Here is a 20,716-nt window from a genome sequence, read left to right as displayed (position 1 = left end):
GGGCCTAAATGTCAAATTAAATGCTCTATTGGATTTATTATAATTAACCCCGCCACTAGTGGGTCCACGTCGTCCTTGAGGAAAAAATACATATATTTTTGGCTTCTTTTAATCATTCTTACACACGCTAATGGCTGTATTTCGAGCCGACCCTTGTGGTTTATTATGTTTACTTCTAACCTACATTGCTGTATTTTATGCTGATTATGCAACAGTGTTTTGGATGATTTTACCTACATTATCAGAAAGGTAGCTATTTTAAATTGATACAGTAACTAAAACTATAACGTTAAATGCACATTTCAGTCTATGGGGTGCATTTCATGTGGCTATATTCAACACTGTTTTATTTCTACTACTTATGTCGCATGCTAGAGCAGTTTTTTCTGACCCAGGCATCGTTCCATTACCCCAAAGTAGTTTAGATTTCTCTGATATGTACGCTCACACCAATAAAACTACTTTACAAAAGGTATTTAATTTAACCAGGTTTAAATTCATTTAAACTCAAAAATATTTAAACAAGTCACGCCCTTTAATAGGAGGACTGGACTGTCTGTAATAAATGTGAAACTTACCGACCTCCTAGGTGAGTTTTGTCACGTATTTTAAAGACTAACGATGGTTTAACATAAACTGATAAATTGTAGAGCTCATCATTGTAGAATTTGTAGAAAATGCATTAAAAGAATGGATCATCATTGTCCATGGTTAGAGATAGAGATGATTAAACCTGTTAATTATTTTAATTAAAATTAATTAAATTTAATTTAATTAATATTGAAGGATAAATAATTGTGTGGGAGAATTAAACCAAAAATACTTCATACAGTTTCTATTTTATGTTGGCAAGTGTATTGTAGTTAACTAATTTATTAAATTAAATTAAATTAAATTAAAATTAAATAGAATATAACTTGTAATTAAATATTAATTTTAACTTAAGGAATGGCAAGTATGTACTCAGTGGCAATGGTTCTAGTTTCTTGGCTCAAAGACTGCAAAAAGGATTGCAATCGTGATGTTTTCTACAAACAACACCGCGTGTATGTCAATAATAATTAATTAATAAGTTAATTTAATTAATTAACTTAATTCCAAAAATAATTAACATTATTAATTATAGCGTGCATTCAGTGATATTGACAATAGAAAGTTTCTTATTTGGCATATTTGTCTTTGCCATTCTTTGTGATCAAGTACTGAGTGATTTCCCCAATTAATTATTAGATTAATTAAAATAAGACCTAATTAATTAATTAATGTCTATAATCTCTATTAGTTTCAAGCTATATTAAGTGATGAAACAAGTATTGAACAACTTCAGAAAAAAGGTCCTCATCGACCCAGAAAACCTAAACTAGCGCTAATGAGCGAAATCTGTGGAAGAGGTACCTAATTAAAAGATTTGATTAATTTAATTATTTTGGGCTTGTTTAACTCTGAATTAAATTTAAAATAGGTCCACCAATCATGTGGTTGCTACCGTGTCATAATATTGGACATAAAGTTGATAATCTAGCATCATATGATGTATAAAGTTGGTAATTAAATTAATTACTGTCAATTATGGTAACTAATAATGTAAATAATGCTTGAGTGCCAGTAATTTATGATTTTAGCGGATTAAGGGAACAAATTAATTAATTAATATTTATTTTGAGATTACTTATTCTTATTCTTGAGCTTCATCACGTCACTATTTCCATATACTATGTAGATTTCATAGAACATATCGGATAGTTAAAAAAACTTTCAAATATTTTATAAATAGTACCTCTAACCTTTGGCAAAGGCCTAACTCGCTAGCTTTGTTTTAGATTAACTTATATATGGCATTAAATTAATTAACCCTAGTCACACAAAAATTAATATAAGATGGCTAATTACTAATTAGTAATAAATTATGAAGAAATATCTATCAATACATTATCAAAATATTTGTAATATTTTTCGAATATACTAAAAATAAAATTGTCATTAAATAAAATATCAATACTTACACCCAAAATTATTTTGCAGTTGTGATTAATTTTAAACACTTACACATCCCTCCACCAGATGGTAATGTATGCTTTTCCCAAACATATCAATTTGAAAAGCATGGAGTAATAATATGCTTGGCAGTATACGCAGGGTTGCCATATTGGGCTGGAAAGCCGCCAATTGGGCTTCTTCTCAAAAATATTGGCTTGAAATAAAAGGGTTGGCTGTTGGCTGGAAATTGGGCTTATCGGGGTTTTTCTTTGGCTTTCTGTACTTAAAATACCGCCAATAGGGGAAGATCATTAGAATGCCCAAAAAAAACTGAAAAATGGTGCTGTCAAACCTTTTGAGCGGCTTATAATTCATGATTAAATAAAATGATTTCATTTTGTTTTGCGTTTTAAAAATGGTGTCAGTATAGAATTTGCATTAAAATTTCTAAAAAAAACTAATTTCAAATTTTCACGATAAAATTTTGGCTTGTTTTTGGGCTGGATAGTTTAGATCTTAGGCAGTTTTTGGGCTTCTTTTCGAAACACCGATTGGCGGTTTTTTGGCTTGTTTCCAATTTGATTTTGGCGGGTTGAAGGTTTTCAATCTGGCATCCCCGAGTATACGCAGCGTATTATTAGTCCATGGAAGAAGAGAGAAGCGGTATTGCCTTCAGAGACAATTTTATGGTTGAACAAACGGGTTTCATGGCAATTTCAATCATCAATGTTCATTGCTTTATTTTTCCCGCAAAACAACCCACAATTATGCATTGCAGAAAGGTTTAAGCAGTCTTAGAAGGGGTTAATTTAACATAGAAAAGCGTGACTTTTTCTATTTTAAATTCAACTCCTTCCAAGGATGGGTTTTACTGGTCCAAATTACACCCTTAAGACGTTTCCCCGGTAATTTATAAACTCCTAGCAAGAATGTTAAAAATAGGACTTGACCTGAGGTTCATGACCTCAAAAATAGATTATTTATCGTAAGGGTGCCCTATTGTTATCTAATTTAGTGTTTCAACAGAGAAGGGAAAGTGGAAGAGAGGCAACAGAAGGGTTTTAAAATGTTTTTCAGAGAGTGGGTTTGTTATTTAAAAAAAAGGTTCAAAAGGTTGAATGAAAAGAGTGAAGGTTAAAGGTTTTTAAAGGATGGCGCGCGGGGACTTTCTAGTAGGACGTGAAAAGCGGTGAACTAATGCGCCTCGCGACTTTTTCCTCAGAGGAATGTCCATTGTTGTTAAGTTTCAACATATTCGAGGGCAAGGGTGGTTCTGTAAAAGCGCGACTGTAAAAATTCGATCATGGTTTTCAACCGGTACATCCTGAAAATGCGAAAAAGGACCTAAAAAAAGTGCATTTTTGTATATAGACTTCTATGGAAAAGAAGGAAAAATTCGTGAGAATGCATTGAAGATAAATTCAAGAAAAAGCTTTCCTATGGTGTTTTCGACTATACCTTTCTAGTGTTAGACATTTTAAACCAGTAACTCTCGCGAAAAACGGGATGAGCACCGCATTCTCCTTCAATCGGAAATTCCCATCGTATTTTATCACATTGAAAGGGTCCGGGGATAAAAATAGAAAGACAAGGGTTTAAAGTCTATTTCGGTTGTCGGATTTTCAAACTAAAAAGGTAACACGAAACTATAAAGGTCTACTGAGGTATAAAAAGTGATGTAGAAAAATCAAAAATCGCGATGGGAAAACGATGTACCGTCTACACCTGAAGCAAATAAAAAGGTGAAAAGTTTAAATATAGACTAGTTTAACCGATGTCAAACATTGCCGTTTGACAACTCCTTCAAAATTTGAACCCATTAACTTAGTCCAAAAATAGCTTCTTCGTTTTCTCAAAACTGAACAGTTTGCCGTATATTACCTAATTTAATCACTGTCTCGTTTCTTCAGAGGTGCGTTAAGCTACTTTAGACCGAGTTAGAGTGAGCTACCGTTGGCCCAACAATCCACATTCTTCGTCAGAGCTTGTTGTACTACCATTTCTTAGTAACATAGGGGAGTCAGGGAATATTTGTAACATATGGCGTTCCTACTATATTATTTGTGTTCCGTGCATGATGGTAAGGTCAAAAATATGAAATACAATACACGGAGTGGAAACTAATTTGGTAGAACGAAAACCCTCGTCCAGGGAGGATATTGAAGGGATCATTAGAGGAAAAATATTAGGGGAAAACTAAGAAATATTGGGTGGGAGAGATCGTTCTCTTAAAAATAAACACCATAAACGAAATATTGTGGCTCAGCTTTTGGACACGTCCTTAGAATCCTAAGAACAGCCTAGCCGGAGCGGAGATAGAAGAGATGGTCTCGCTCTAAATATTCCTAGCGCGAATTATGTTTACAAGTTTTGGCCCTTTCTCCATCGCGACTAGATTCTCGTCGCGTAATCGATGTTCGCTACCCTTGGAATACGTATACGATACAGGGTGGTAACCCTTTTCACGAGGGCACGCGCTTGAAGATACAGAAATGGGTTAACCCGACGATAACATTTTTATCTGAGAAAAAACCATATGGGTTGTTCAATACGCGCAATTGAAACGTTCCGATTAATCAGCTACGCCTTCTTCAACAATAGACGGATGGACCCCCGCGCCGAAATAAAAGGAATATTAAACGTCGGAGCTTTGTAAAAGGCGCGATAAGACGCTGTCGTCTCAACAGATTTCTGTTCTCACCCTCTTGGTCTTCTACTCCTCTTTCCCCAGCCTCTCTATGCATTCGCGTACAAAGAAAGGGAAATAAATAACTTTATTGACGCGAGCTGAATTTTGGAAAAACTGCGCAATATTATTCTCCTCCCTCAAATGACAACTAAGAAAACATATTTTTTTTGCTTTTATGGTATTTATTGTATAGCTAATGCAAGTATGAAGTGCCATGATACGTTAGCGAGAAACTATTTAGGCCTATTGTTATGTTAACTCAAACTTCAAAGCTTTCGACTAAAATATGTACTTTTCATTGAGACTCGCTTCTTAAACTTTCTCGAACAGTAGCTATTTTTTTTCGTTAAGAAACGCACGCTCTTTACTCAGATAATTCTCTTTCGCTTAAGGCATCCTCCTCTCTTTTCTTTGTTTTTCAATTTTCCCCTCTAAAGGAGGCTCGGAATTCCCAGTTTCTCGATCCATCATTTCAGAGAAAGTGGCCCGAGCCGATTTCAAAGTAAACACGCCCGAAGCCCACGAAAAGGGAGCTTTCCTACTACGAATAGTAAAAGTTAGAAATAAAAGTACACAGGCCGGAAGCTATAGTTACAATTGTAAAATCCCTCATCCGTCCACCAAGTGCGTGCTTTATTTGCATTTCACTCGTGGGGTCACACCCGTATATTTCAGAACCAACAGTATCAAAGTTTCTAAATCGTTTCGAAATTTAAATATTTAAAGTTCGAGCCGCCACGTATAAGGAAGGGATAGCTTGACAAAAGATGCTTGACAACTTTCAAAAAATTTCTACAGAAATTCCTTAGGTTTAAAGGGTCATTTTTCACCCTCGATAAAAATAAGGAATTTTCAAAAAAGAACATTATTATTTTGTTGGCATTTAAGATTTAGCGCGCTATAAAAGGTCGGGAAAAACTGGTGAAAACAAACAACGAGAAACGAGCTTTAATGACGAGATATCAATTATGGTTTAAAGTCGAGCGGTGTTTACCATACCAGGAATCAATGTCTTTTGTAAATGTCTACCCAAGCGGAAATAGGTAGGTCTGCCTTTCACAACAGTGCATAGTAACCAAAGACAATCGCGATGCACCGCCAGGGCCTCCAAAAACCGCAACCTAAAACTTTCGGAAGCCATCATTTGTCTGGAGCCATTTTCTGACACCTTTAATCCCGTCATAACAAGGGAGTACTCGCCCCTTCTCTTCAGGCCTATTTCTACCCTTCCTTTATTTTCCCTTCTTTACTAGACTTAACACTAGGATTCAAATACCCTAGAGATACATTTCGTCTACTACGCGCGACTGAGGCGATTACAAGCTTAAGAACCAAGAGGGAAGATCGGATTTTTCTACCGAAAGTTAAGAGTGTATATGACGATGTGTTAGGGAAATTTTTAAAGAGTGGTTTAGATCAAAAATCTCTCAAGGTTCTGTGGAGATGCAAGAGGGATTGATTTGAAAAAACTCCAATGTTGTTTATTTCAAATAAACTACTGAGTTTTTTTATCCTTTCTACACTGTACGTAGTTATGTAACTTTTAAAACAAGCTGGTGAAATCCAAAAACTTATTTCTCTTCGAATTCGCAAAATAGAGTTGGTAATACAAACAATACGAAACTCAACTTTTACTACATTCAATACAATTCCATAAAATACCAGACCAAAGTGATACTCTAAAAATACGTCATTGTCGAAAAAGAAAACTAGGGATATTATATTTTTTTTTTAATTTCAAAATATACTCAGTTAAGGGTTTTTGAAAGAACAATGATTGTGTTATTGTAAGTTTTAGAAACAATAAATAATGCCAATTTCCCCGGAACCGTTTCAAAAATAAGAAAATAACGGTCCAATTTCAACGCAAGTAAACTAAAAATAACCCCATGACTAAACTCGAGGGAGTATATATCTTTACCGAAGAAACTAACTATATACTTTCGTAATAAGAGAAAGAGTAGTATCGGATAACCTTGACCAAAAAAAATAATTCGATAAAATTTATGTAAATTTTTGGGACTTGAACTTTTTAAGAAACGAAAATAAAAAGAGATTGAGCAAGGAAGATGAAAAAACATAAGCTGGATCGAGGATTTGACATAAATTTCCCGGCAACAAAGACATTAAGCCTATTGTTTTTTCTTTGGTCGAGGTGGAAGTAGAAAGAATAGGGGAAAACCTATTTTGCATTTTCGCTTGTAACCTGAGGATTATTTATTAGTTCGAGGTATTCGAGAGGAAAAGAATTCCTGGAAAAAAAATCTACGAGGAAAAAGAAAAATATTAAATTTGAGACCGAGTCGAAAGAAACGACCGAAATCTAAATTGATTTAAGACTTAAATTCATTCAATATTAAAACGGATTAATTATTCCTATTTGGGAGAGCGGTGCTGGTTTTTTGTCAACACGAAACCGACTGAAAAATCTCGTGTTGAAATTTTGTTGATTTGGTTATTATTTTTAAAGTTTTAAGTTTAAATTTTCTCAGCAAATTCTGAGGTTACGTTTTAGTTTTAATGTCCTAAGCTAGTTCTTAGGTTACGATTTAAATTTTTCTAAGTTTTGTTTTTTATAATGAAGACCAAATTCTTCTAAGTTTTAAGGTTTTAATTTTTATTTTTTACGACCAGTTTTGGGTATAACTTCTCTCCTGAGAAATCCAAAAGCAAGTGCCCGTTTTCAGGCGATTTTATTGACAGGTAACCTCTTGTGAGGTTTTTTAATCCTTTTTGTATGACCAAAAAAAGGGGTGTATTTGTAACTTTTGGGGGCCTTTTCAATGTCCATCGTCACTGGGTTTCTCAATTTTTCCATGACGCATGGATAGATTTTCTTTTTCTTTGGGGTATTTTTTATGGGAGGTCGAGCAAGGAGAAAAAGGTTGATTTTTAACCAGATAAGCTTGGATTTTTCTTGCTCGGCCTTTGACCCGTTTTTCTTTACAAATTTATTTTTAGGGTTATTTTTTAAGGGGTTGGTACTTTTTTTAAATTGTTTGTTCGAATTTTTCTACACTCCCCGACAAAGACTTTGTCTTTCTAAGTAGGGTTTTGCATACATTTTTTTTTTTTTTTTTAACAAATTTTAAAAATGTTCATTACATTAATTTTAAAATTACTTATTCTTAATACTAAATGGAAAAATTCTACATTATTGAATGCTATTTTTTAAAATACACTTAATTTTACACAATTCAAATTTTGTCTTAATGGTTCATGCAATTACTAAAGTTTACAATGAATTTAACTTATTCTTAAATGGAAAAATTATATTTGATTACATGCTATTAAATACACTAAATTTAACACAACATAGTTTCTAATTAAATTAAACAGTTATTCCCTGACAATAATATGTTGCAATTGAACTAAATTTTAAGTTTTAAGTATTTTGAAAAGGGTTTTAGGCAAGATATTTTAATTGAGTTAATCATTTATTTTCATTTATTTTAATTTCTTATTTTTACGAGCGCGTTTTACCATCTCTAGTAATTATTACTTTTTTTGATTTCCACTTTTCTCTTTTTCTTTTTAACATTGTCCTCGTGAGTTAAAACCTGGTTTCCTAATTTAATTGTTTTTTGATTTTCGTTTACCTCGCTAAGTTCTGATTTCAATTCTAAATTTAATGTTTCTGTTGAAGATCTTTTGTTTTTTGGTTTTCGTTTAAATTGTTTTCGCGGAGATGGTAATGTTTTCGTGGATTCAAATTTTGGCGGGGGAAGACACGTGGCTCTTTTTACTACGTTTACTAAACCAATTCTCACAACACTGTTGTTTAAATTGACCGATGGGGAATTGGTAGGTCCTTGGATGACCCAACCAAAGAGAGTTTCCAAACAGACCAAATTTTTTGTAAACCTTTCTACTTTTCCGGTAACTATTTCCCAATAATAATCACCACCAATTAAAATTTCAACATTTGTATCCCCCATTTTAGATTGACTTGGGGGGTCGCATAGTTTCAATCCCTTTCGTTCCATTAATCTTTCCACCTGGTCAAATTCCTTAGTGGAAGTAGCTTCGCACAAGTAAGGAAGGACCACTGCTTGAATTTCTATTGTTTTATTAGGGTCTACCTGACTTTGAAGGTTTAATTTTACTACTTTTCTAATTTCTGAGTTTGGCGATTTGTTGGCGAAATTGTATAGCGTAACTGTTTGTTTTCCCACTACTGGTAATTCTAATTTCTGGGCTAACTCCTCTCTAATAAAGCTGGATTGAGCTCCTCCATCTAGTAGTACTCTGACCCCCAATTGTTTTTCTAAATGTTGAGGGTTTTGAGCAGTTGTTTTTGCGGTTTGTAATAAAACGGAACCTAACTCTAACTGAGACGAATTAACTGCCGTGGATTTAACTGCAGTTTGTTCCTGATTTTGTTGTGTTTCTTTATTACCTAAATTTTGGGTATTGGCTTTATTTTCACTACAAACAGCTACATTATGACTACCACTACAGATTTTACAAGTTTTATAATTTGAGAAACAATTTTCAGCCATGTGTCCCCTTTTTATGCAAATAAAACACCTATTCTGTTCTGTTATCATTCTTTTCTTATCTTCTATACCATAATTTTGGCAGTTAGAAGATGAATGGGTTTGATTGTCGCAAAATATACAAAAGAAAGAACCCCTGTTTTGATTTGGGTTGAAACTAAATTTTTGATTTTGATTGCCACTAAGATTTTGACCTGAATTGAAACTAAAATTTTGATTTGGATAATTTCCCTGATTTCTATGATAATTTCCTTGGTTTTGGAAATTATCATAGTTTTGAAAATTACCATTTTGTCTAAAGTTTTCCTGACATTGACAATTTTCATTGTCCCTAAATATTTCCTGTCTTTGTTGTTTGCTTACGTTTGTTTGTAAAACTGAAGCTGACGCTAATTTTGGTCTGTCTTCTGGTGGTTTGAACTCCTTAGACTTATTTTTCTCTTTAATTTTATTTCCTAATCTTTCTGAGGTCTCTCTAGCGTCTAATTGCTTTGCTAAAAATTCCATTAATTTCTCTATATTGAACTCGGCGTCGTATGACCCGGCTAAACTATATTGTACTCTTATTTCCTGCGGGATGCTCTCTAAAATAGCCGGACAAATTGAATACCCGCTGAGCGACGTGTCAACCCCTAACGATGCCAAACTTCTTAAACTAATTTCGCACGTATTATAAAGACGGCGTAATCCCTTAACATTATTAATATCATGCACAGTTTCTAAATGTAAAATATTTTGCATGTGGGCATGTTTTACAGCCCCTGGCTTATGATAACGGTTTTTTAAAATCCTGATCGCTTCGTCGTAACTAGCGTCAGATGCGTGTAAGCCTTTTAAAGTGTCTTTGGCCTCTCCGGCTAAATGCGACTCTAACTGAGATAACTTCTCCATAGGAGATAAATTAGCACGGCTTACCGCTAGTTCAAATCTACTAAAGAATCCATCCCATTGCATAAAGTCTCCGGTGAACTTGGATATTTCCAGCGACGGTAGTTGTGACTGGGCTCTGAAGACGAATCCTTGTGGTATGGTTCCCATATTTGATGCCTGGCTGAGGGCGTTGGGTCCACTGGTGGCTCCGGCGACCATGGGTGGCACGGTGTTGCTCGTGGTGGCTCCGGCGACCAAGGGCGGCACGGTGTTGTTTACCGTCGGTGGTCCAGTAATGACTGTGGTTCCACTGATGGAACTTGCTCTTGAACCCGATTTTAATTCACTTATTTTTCTTTCTGTTTGGCTAATTAATATTGTTATCCCGTCTTGAATTTTATCCGATTTTTCCGCGTCCGCGTCTATCGCTAAGGTATTTGATAAGGGCATTAAATCCCACACGTCTTGATTTAATTTTTGAAGTACGATTTCTTTTTGTTTAAGTATTTTTAAATTATCTTCTAAATCCTCCGATTTTACCGACGGATCAGCTAAAAGGGTTTTAATCACATTTTCGCTTCTAGTTACCGCGGCTCTAGTTCTTGAACGAGTTCCTTTTAGTCTTAATAAGTCCGGTGGGTCTCCGGTTGTTTGGTTAATGTTACCCGTAGTTGATTGGTTAGTATTACCCGTAGTTGATTGGTTAGTATTACCCGTACTACCGGTAGCTTCTTTATCTGCCATTGTTTAAAGGTTTTTCCGATTTTTAAAAATGGTTAAAGTTCTTACACGAATAGCGGTTCCTAGTATTTCCCGGGTTTCGGCACCATAAAACGGATTAATTATTCCTATTTGGGAGAGCGGTGCTGGTTTTTTGTCAACACGAAACCGACTGAAAAATCTCGTGTTGAAATTTTGTTGATTTGGTTATTATTTTTAAAGTTTTAAGTTTAAATTTTCTCAGCAAATTCTGAGGTTACGTTTTAGTTTTAATGTCCTAAGCTAGTTCTTAGGTTACGATTTAAATTTTTCTAAGTTTTGTTTTTTATAATGAAGACCAAATTCTTCTAAGTTTTAAGGTTTTAATTTTTATTTTTTACGACCAGTTTTGGGTATAACTTCTCTCCTGAGAAATCCAAAAGCAAGTGCCCGTTTTCAGGCGATTTTATTGACAGGTAACCTCTTGTGAGGTTTTTTAATCCTTTTTGTATGACCAAAAAAAGGGGTGTATTTGTAACTTTTGGGGGCCTTTTCAATGTCCATCGTCACTGGGTTTCTCAATTTTTCCATGACGCATGGATAGATTTTCTTTTTCTTTGGGGTATTTTTTATGGGAGGTCGAGCAAGGAGAAAAAGGTTGATTTTTAACCAGATAAGCTTGGATTTTTCTTGCTCGGCCTTTGACCCGTTTTTCTTTACAAATTTATTTTTAGGGTTATTTTTTAAGGGGTTGGTACTTTTTTTAAATTGTTTGTTCGAATTTTTCTACAAATATGTATGATATTTTATATAACGTTCCATCATGCGACTCGAAACATAGCTCTAAATAAATTCGAAACTTATTTAAAAACAATTTTACTTATGTCATCGTACCTTTCCAGGGATAAGACTAAATTCCTACAACTATGGCTCGTATTTCTCTATACTCCTGTTCCATTATTGCAGGGGAGGGGGGTCCATGGGCCCCATTTTCTCGAAACAACGCCATGGCAACAACAGGGGGGGGGGGTTAGTGGGGCTAGAAAGCTCCTACCTTCATCATTAATCAATCGAGCGTCTTTTCGCATTCAAATCAAATGCACACATACTAGCGCCATGTACCCAATAAGGCCAGTTCGGTACCCATTCCATTGTTATTCCTAACCTCCTTAGCTGTATTCTCTCTCTCTCTCTCTCACCTAGTCTGTATGTATGACTAATTTCTAACTTAAAGGCTTCTAGTTAGCTTTTAGCGGGCGAGAATATAGAATAACCATTCACTAATTATTAGTCATTATGCTCTGGTCGGCCGATGAAAAGGAAACGCCGTTTTGTAATTATATTTCCCAATCCCGGTCGTGAATTAAAATCCTTTCCAAAGTGCTAATGAAATAAAGAAAAATTATTTTGACATGGCCATCAGGTTCTCAGTAATTACATTTTTAATTGCAATAACCAGTCTAATAAATTAAAATGGTCCAAACAAAGTGTCTGCGAAACGTTTCTACTAGTAGTATGGAAATAAAAACTTTATTTACCCAAAAATAAATGAGCATCCATTACCCCTTTAGAATTTTTGATTCGATAAATGGATAATTGCTATGTAATTTGAATTTAATAAATTTAATTTAAGTAAACCCAAAAGCAACCCTTTATAGTCAAACTACATTATTATTTCTCAATTTAGAAACCCTCGTCTAAGCAAACGTCTCAACTAACTCGAAGAACTAGCTGTTATTAGAGAGTGCTGGATTTCCGAAACGCTGGCTCTAATCAACTTTTAGTCCAGAGTTAGCCAGCGAGAGAAGCTGTCAAAGTTTAGTTCGCTTTTCTTGAAGCTAGAATAAAGTCGTGGTGTATAGCTCGTCACTTCCAATTTAGTCTCTCATTGTATGTCTTTGATTTTTAAATCTAACCAGTTTTTTTTTTTCGCTACCCTCGTTCAACGAATAGCGTGGTAATAAGACCCTTAATTCGTTTCGGTTGGGTAGTAAAGCCCTGAAACTTTCCTTTTAACAGAAAGTGTAACGTGACAAACACCTCATCAGCTTGAGTTTCTCTAAAGAAATACTTCTTTACAGTATGTTCAATCTTGTGTGTGTGTGTGAGAGAGAGAAAAAAAAATTCGAAATTAAATAAGTCCCAGAAATTTTACTCCATTTTTTATAAAAAAAAATTTCTCGTCTTTCAGAACTTAACTTCGTCATCTTCCTTTGAAAATTTTAGGTTTTCCTTTAAAGTCTGGGAAATTAAATCTTTCCGAAGTTTAATAAAAATTTAATGACAATTTTTACCCATATAAAATTATCTCAATCTCTAATAGAAAAGATTTCCTAAGAAACAGCAACGCATTTGATAAACTACCTAAGTCTTCGTCACTGGAATAGAGGTGAGTGGGCATGCCAGATATAGCGGGCTCAAGCGACCGCGGGCAGTGTCCCTAAGGGCTACGACCGTTATTCCGAGGGCTGAATTTAAGTTTCACGAGGTTTGTTGGTTACCGATGTGTGCCCGCTGTTGCAGGCGGGCATTGTCCCGTAACTACATGATATACAATGTACAGTTCCACAATGGCGCCTGAAGATTACATTGAACAGGCTTGATGACGTTTTAGTTGTTAATCTCTAGATTTTTGACTTTGCAGGCCTCTCATTGAACAAAAACTTATGCGCAGGCCTATCGTCGAACATAAACTTATATACAGGCGTTCGTTAGACTTTGCGTGTATTGTTACACTACGTGAAAGAGACAACTAAAATCGCCAGGCTTCCGCCCACGATAAAAGGACACTATTTTTTGAAACAATACCGTGATGCGTAAGCATCTGTGCAAGGATATTGGCTTTGTCGTGATGGTTTAAGACTAGTAATGCATGAAAGAAGCTCCGTTTTATAATTATTTCCAAAGAAATTTTATAGAGATTAGGCATTTTTATTTACAAATATTAACTAGGTCTACTGAATGTAGGACATAATCCCCCGGACATGATCCCCCCCCCCCATTTGAGAAGAAAAGGACATAATCCCCTCAGGTAGGAGACAAAATCCCTCGGACAATTTCCCCCGAATGGATGCCAAAGACAAAAAACCCCCAGTCCCAGGACAAATTCCCCACAAACTGTGTTTACGACAAAATACCCTAAAGAACGATTTCAATTTATATGAAGATTTTTAAGGAAAAAAACTTCAATTCATGCGTTTAATAATTATATTCTTTAATATTGAAATTAGATTTTCTTAATTCCAAGCCAAAATATTTCCGATACAGTTCAAGAACTGTTCAATGTCAACCCAACCCAACCCAACCAAACGCAACCTAACCTAACCAAACGCAACCTAACCTAACCAAACCAAACCAAACCTAACCTAACCTAACCTAACCTAACCTAACCAAACCTAACCTAACCTAAACAAACCTAACCTAACCAAACCTAACCTAACCTAACCAAACCTAACCAAACGCAACCTAACCTAACCAAACGCAATCAAACGCAACCAAACCTAACCTAACTTAACCTAACCTAACATAACATAACCGGGGATTATGACCGGGGAATTTTGTCTAGAGCGTAGGGGGATTTTGACTAGAAAGTAGGGGGATTTTGTCTACAGAGTGGGGGGATTTTGTCTTGATAGTGGGGGGATTTTGTACTCTTAACTTGGATGGGGGGAAAATGACCGGGGGATTTTGTCTTGAGAGAGGGGGGATTTTGTACGTTTTTAAAAATGGGGGGATTATGACCGGGGGTCTTTTGACTTGGGGGTATTTACTCTGTATACCAGGTCGAATGGTATACGCAGATAGTAGATGATTTAAAAGTAGAATATAGCAAGATTGGATCTAATAGATTTAAAAAATATGCCATATCAAATTAGGCAAGAATCTAGGGTTATATAAAACAGAATGTACGAATGTGGACTTTAGACGATTAGATAACGTTTTCGTTTTTAAATGGCAGTCCAGTTTTACAAACGTTACTCAATTAGCATTTTTATATTTCCATAGAGTAAGTAGTACATAAAGTTCGTGTAGTTGCTGTGGCTATGTAGTAAACGCATAGAAGTTCATGCGTGACAACATTTTGCAAACACGACCCAAATGCAGAGTTATTATATTTCAATAATTTCAACAACACGAAGTTTATTAGCGAAATAACTGGCTCCCTATAGATTGTTTTCACTCCCTCTGCCACGTAAATATTAACTATTAGTATCCCGCATTCATAACCAGATATCGTTACTAGTTTCTGTTAATATGTTTAGACGACGTCCTGCTAACTCTTTGTACGTGACTCACAAAGGTAAATTGATAGTCTCTAAAGGTAGATATCGACATCCCAGTTATTAAAAACCAATGAAAAAGCATTTTCTAATCGAGGTATATAACGTGTGAAAGAGATGTTTTATTTAACACTGTTTTCTATTAGCTGCTAGAAATGGGCCACCACGTAGTAATATTTAAAAGGATACCAGGCTGCCATATAATAAAATTTCATGAAACTCCTCTTGAACTCTAATAAATATACTCAAAGCAAAATCCTAAGGCAAAATTGTTTAACGCTGCTGCACTTAACATGATACTATTGCCCATGACTGTTGGCTTTATCCTTTTTAATCCTAAGTACAACATACGCAACGAGTTCATAATTGAACCCGCCCAAATGTGCCCGCCACATAGGCAACGCACTATCCACGAACGATAGCAGGCTGTGGTATCGTTTCATATTTTGCCCGCGGGCGCGATAACGCATGCCAACATTGGTTTCACACCTTAAGCAGTTTACCTTCCCCTGCTCTGACGTATTATTTCTGATAGGGATTTAAGCCTTTTGCTCTACTAAATGACGTTGCTTAGCAAACATACGCCTGCGTCTAATCGGGTAGGCCTGCTGTTTGGCGACGGGTATTGTAGGGCCCGCTCACCTCTACACTGGAAATGAAATTTATAAGATATTGTATAACAAACCACGACGAAGAAATTTAAAAACAAGTCGGGAAAACCAAAATATTACCTCTCCGTGTCGAGAAGATTATATAACCTTAAGTATCCAATGAAAACGTCGACCTTTTGCCCTCATCCTTTCCCGCGCTTTGCGCTTCCGCATTTCATCCTTACTCTCAACATTATCTTCCTCCATTTTACATATAAAAATCAAATACTCACAAAAAGAAGTGGCAAAAACCTGCTGGCTCTTTACAACCACTTAATTTGACTTAATATCCAATTTCCAACAACAATAATATACCGGTAGTTTAATTGACAACCTACTAGCATCGAAATTCTCATAAGGAATGGCTCTCGCGGATAAAAAACGGCAATTTTCAACTAGGTGGGCGTTATCTCATAAGATTTGAAAAATATCATTTGTCTTTTTTACCAATGCCTAACCGTTTGGATTTTTTAAAGCAGTCTTAGCACCAAAAAATATTTTTGAATGAGGATAAAAAAGGTCTGTCCTCTCGTAATTTTTTAAGCTTTTATCATGATTACTCTATACAACAGTAACAAGGAGTATAAACGCATTAGTGGAAGCAGTATTTTTTTCCCAAAACAATCTCGCTTATGTTTATGCAATGAATGAAATATATCACAATGCACGGGCCTTGATAGATATAGGAGGCAATGAAGGAAATATATCGCTTGCACGGGCCTTGGTAGATATAGGAGGCAATGATAATCTCTCTCTTTGCACGAGAGGTTTATCTTTAATATTTAAATAAATATAATTATTTTTAATTATTTTAATCTTCAATAATTAACATTAATAATAGTTAAATCGTTTAAAATAAAGTTATACTTATTATCTTCTCAAACTTTGCTAATATTGACGTTTAAAGTGAAGGGTACCCCTCTTCCCGCTTTCTTCAAATTTTGGGGTATATATACGATTCGTTTCCATTATAATAGTAAGGAAAAACCGCAAATGCGAAAACCTTTGGTAGCGATCCTACCTTAGGGAGGCTAGACGTTTCTCGTAACCCTAGCTGATCGCCGCGTATATCCTAAAACCAAACGATGATAATGGAGTAGAAGCCAATGATACAGATTGGTGTCTATGTGGAATAGACGGAAGACCAGTGGATGGTGGTGTTAGAAGGCAGTGTAAGTGCAGACGGGTGTCAATGTGGGATTGACAAAGAACAGAAGATGGTGGTGATTAGAAGCCAGTATGTACAGACTGGTGTCCACGTGGAATGGACGAAGACCAGAAGATGGTGGTGATTAGCAGCCAGTAAGAACAGACTAGTGTCCGTGTGGTATGGACAAAGACCAGAAGATTGGTGGTGTGAGAACTCAAGTAGAGGAGCCATTTCCGTGACTGTGAAAGCAGTTCGGAAATGGCGAACACGTTTGCTCCGATACGCAAACTGCGAACGCGGTCACGTGGGTGTAACAACGGACAGACAGACACACACACAGACAGACAGACAGACACACAGACACACAGACAGACACGGCCGTTACAGAACCTCTCCTGGACTACGTCACACGGAGAGGTAAAAAATTAATATACGATGTGAAACATTTTTTAAAATTGGTGAAAAAATTTGAAGTGACATTTTTTTTGTCGAGAAGGGGGGAAAGATGGGGTACAATGTGTTCTTGCTTTGGAAACTGTCATTCCAGCCTGTTGTTTATTTTAAAAGAGTTTGACAGTACTATATTGTTTCTAAGAGACTCTCTCGAATCTCGAGAAATTCCAGAGTGGAAGGAGAAGGAGTTTCTGACGATTCTCTTGTAGAAAAAGAAGCTTATACTTGTCCTCATTCCGCCTCTATTATTATTATAATTTTGACAGATACAGTTCGCCTTGAAGTACTTATAAAACCCTTTGTATTTACCCCTTTATTTGTCGTGAACAAATAAATCTTTAAAGTGGTCAAATTGGTCATTGAAAAATACATAAGTAGACGACACATATTTTACTAACGGAAATACCATCGGTAGAAGTATTTAATTATTACACCTTCGTGTTTTATTAACTTCTGACGAAGCCATAGATATGGAATGGGACTCTAGTTGGTTGGCGCGAATGCTCGTTGAATTTAAGGTCATGAAATGGAATCAGGAATCAGGGGACCACCAGTGGCAGTTTCAGCTTTTCCACACACACACTATGAAAGAGGTAGAAACGGGGAATCCGTTCCGAATACCCGAATCTCTCTTTCTGATAAAGATTAGGCAAGGAAGTCGGCGCGATGCGGGCAACGGTAATCGATTCCGTACACATCGAAGTGTTTTAGGGTTTCGCTTTGTTAAGCAAGCGTATTGTGGTCGGTTAGGGAGGGGATGGTTTTCTCCCGATTCTTTTTATCCTTGGCGTGATACAACCGAAGTTATTCGAATCGACAGATGAGAAAGGCGCGAAACAAAAGCGTAAAGCGACTTCCCCCAGGATTTTTTTATTCCTTCGCCAAGAAGGAAGTTACCTCCCGAGATTTCAAAATCCGGAATCGAAGCTTTAGCTTTAACACAACTCTCTGAACTCGAATCGATTTCAATTAGGCCAATAGTAATTCTTCCCTTTCTAGGCATACCTTTAATCAAAGTCTATTTCCGTTCGTGACAAATTTATAGATGTTTTCCCTTTCCCGCAAGGTGGAAGTAGATAAACTCGAAAATTATCAAACACCTAATCAAAATTTGAGAGCTGGATTAGGCGCGTCTGTAAGTTGAAATATAACAGATTTTTAAACTGACTTTCGTTCGAATCGAGACTTGATCCATTATGTAATTTATTTATAGTTGCTCAAAGCAACGTGAGAAATTCTTCGAGGCGTCAAAATTGTCTTTCCCTACAGACCACTAAAAGGGATTTAAATCCTTAAAAGGATTCGAATTTAAGTACTTTGGCATACAGAATGAGAACTGGCTTTCACACACACACACGCCTGCCTAATCAAAGTCTAAAAGCTAAAAGTAAAGAAAACTGGACATCGTCACTCCGAAAGCTCGAAAGCCAGACGATTTTGACCCAAGATAAGCGCCAGAACGGACCTTTCAGGAGTCAAAACCCCAGACAAACTCGATCCTTGTACGGTACGGAATACGCTTTACTAAAAGACCACACGTGGAAGAAAAACTTTTAAGGGTAACTCAGGGTCAAAACTGTAGGGTAAATCTGTACCACTTGGGGCTGCTTTTACTTCGACTAATGAACCTTTGTTAATATTTAATACAGCACGGGTCCCTTAGCCCAGAAGACAGCGGAACGTATCGCGGAGTTTGTTAATGCCCAACTTGACAGAGGATGATTTATGAGTCTGCCAGGTTTCGACCCTGGGCGCTGCCCACCTCTCGCCGCCCATCCACGCTGTCCCTCCGTCCCTTACTCACTTTTCGTATTCTACTTGCTTCAACACAGGGGAATGTTATCAAAAGTTAAGCCTAAAAAGAGCCAGGCCAAGACTTGCTTGGCCTACTGGGTAAGGGATTCCCTGGGAAAAATTTGATAACCGGCATTTTGTAAGGGAGAAAAGCGGGGCAGTATCCGCTCCAGACGAGGCGGGACTACGTTTAACACAATATAGATTCTTCGGGAAAAATTCTCTTACAAGAATAAACGTCCGTCGATCGGAAAAATATTCCTTGTTGATTTTATTTATTACCCAAGGGACTTTGATATCGCAGTATTTCAAAGAATATCCTTATGAACTAAATAAAAAACATAACGGAGATAATGTAACTGTACATACAAGCGTTTGTCAAATTTTTTCCAAGAGATTACTGGCAATTTATTCATATAATTCAAGATTAAGTTATAACTTAAAAGAATTTTCGTTTTGGAAATGGAATTATTTTAAATTTCGAATAGAAATGAAAGCTCACGATGGTTCGTTTCAAATTAAATGAAAATCCTTCGAAGGATTTTTCGCGTAAACAGTGTAAGGTTTCACTCTAAAGGTTAGTTCATTAAAATTACGTTAAAGAGACTTTAAGAGTTCAAGGACCCTTTTTTAAATGAACTCGAAGATTTTCGACGTTTATAAAGTAACTAAAGAAGGGTGGTAATTAGTACTGGAGAAGAAACTGGATTAAAGAATGAGAAAAAAGGTTTTTTATTATCAACTTTAAATCGTCACCCGACCCGAAGAAAACAAAGAATAAAACGAAACACAAGTGACTGACTACTTGCGTCCAAATGTTAAAATAATGCCCTCAAGTCTAAGAAGGCGTAAAACAGTTTCCATTTAAGTTTTACTGGAAAGAAATCTTTTCTTTTTCTAGACGTAGAGAGCCAAATTATTCTTTGTTTCACAGCTACAGTTGTATAGACAATGGAAAAAGGCAATTCAATACGAGGTAGCATTCAGTATTTGATAACCGCACAAAATTCGCTTTAGGCAATGAAGTGCTTGAAATACAACCGATTTTAAAAATACATTTTAAAAAATATTTCTGGTAAAAACTAGCAAAAGAGTTGCCTGAAAACGAGAATATCTGTTATTATAAATATCTCAAATAATCGCAGCCTCAACCCTTTGTAAAAATCCAGACTAATATTTCCAAAATTTTCCCTGGGTAAATAAATAAATTTCAGAAATCCTTCTCGTTATTTGGCAAACATCCCGATGATTCAACGCTCGAGGCAGTTGTATAAATACGCTTAAAAATTCATCTTGGAAAATATATCGAACGCAAATATTTAGCGAAATCCCATGATTTTGGGGTAAAACGATTTTCAAAATAAACCAAATATTTTTCACACCATTTTAAATGACAATTCCGAACACAGTTTGCGAATGTCGTAATGCTCGGTAGCGAATCTAATGATTTTAAAATACCCTCCGAGATTTAGGGGACTGGGAAAGGCTTTGTTGTCCGATATCTAATAGCCATGTTTTTTTATTTATTTAAAAGTCTAGGGGAGGCAATCCAGAGCAAACAATCGGATGACAGCTGTTTTCACTTCTAGTCCCTTGCTCCTTTAGTTTCTTTCGTCCATTGGTGTAGGCGTATTATTTAATGGGGCGTAAAATTG

At 36.0% G+C, this 20,716-nt stretch overlaps 2 protein-coding genes and 1 long non-coding RNA gene across 7 annotated transcripts in view; 2 read left to right on the top strand and 1 right to left on the bottom strand.

Moving 5' to 3' along the window:
• Positions 1-20,716, bottom strand: part of LOC149661414 (uncharacterized) — a 318,208-nt gene that overhangs the window by 14,241 nt on the left and 283,251 nt on the right. For both annotated transcript variants that reach the window (XM_089842931.1, XM_089842929.1), the window contains exon 6: positions 579-733. The gene's annotated coding sequence lies outside the window, so the exon portion shown is untranslated. The remainder of the gene's footprint in view (positions 1-578; positions 734-20,716) is intronic.
• Positions 115-2,011, top strand: Dnz1 (DNZDHHC/NEW1 zinc finger protein 11). Its single transcript, XM_089842939.1, has 9 exons — positions 115-249; positions 307-472; positions 543-589; positions 651-710; positions 787-848; positions 947-1,046; positions 1,127-1,199; positions 1,283-1,391; positions 1,463-2,011. The coding sequence occupies exons 1-9, from the start codon at positions 131-133 to the stop codon at positions 1,537-1,539; spliced, it is 813 nt and encodes a 270-aa protein (XP_089699065.1). The 5' UTR covers positions 115-130; the 3' UTR covers positions 1,540-2,011.
• On the top strand, positions 3,692-20,701 carry LOC149661419 (uncharacterized). Of its 4 annotated transcripts, none has more exons than XR_016368902.1 (3): positions 3,692-3,719; positions 18,334-18,402; positions 18,481-20,701. It is a non-coding gene; the product is annotated as an uncharacterized LOC149661419 (long non-coding RNA). The 4 variants fall into 4 exon arrangements; XR_016368901.1 differs by lacking the exon at positions 3,692-3,719 and having other exon boundaries at positions 17,328-18,402; positions 18,481-18,826; positions 18,917-20,701; XR_016368903.1 differs by lacking the exon at positions 3,692-3,719 and having other exon boundaries at positions 17,328-18,402; positions 18,481-18,850; positions 18,917-20,701.

Source organism: Phalangium opilio, unplaced genomic scaffold (assembly GCF_054372755.1).
Source record: "Phalangium opilio isolate 3A_F unplaced genomic scaffold, DU_Popi_V2 ptg000070l_1, whole genome shotgun sequence".
Taxonomy (NCBI): domain Eukaryota; kingdom Metazoa; phylum Arthropoda; class Arachnida; order Opiliones; family Phalangiidae; genus Phalangium; species Phalangium opilio.
This window is presented reverse-complemented; position numbering and strand designations above follow the sequence as displayed.

What these genes read in the sequence shown, in the direction of transcription:
- Dnz1 (XM_089842939.1), top strand. Translation starts at nt 131, where the DNA reads ATGGCTGTATTTCGAGCCGACCCTTGTGGTTTATTATGTTTACTTCTA. An exon ending in TTACCTACATTATCAGAAAG is followed by an intron (nt 250 to 306) that starts GTAGCTATTTTA and finishes TGCACATTTCAG; the next exon opens with TCTATGGGGTGCATTTCATG. An exon ending in TTGCCATTCTTTGTGATCAA is followed by an intron (nt 1,200 to 1,282) that starts GTACTGAGTGAT and finishes AATCTCTATTAG; the next exon opens with TTTCAAGCTATATTAAGTGA.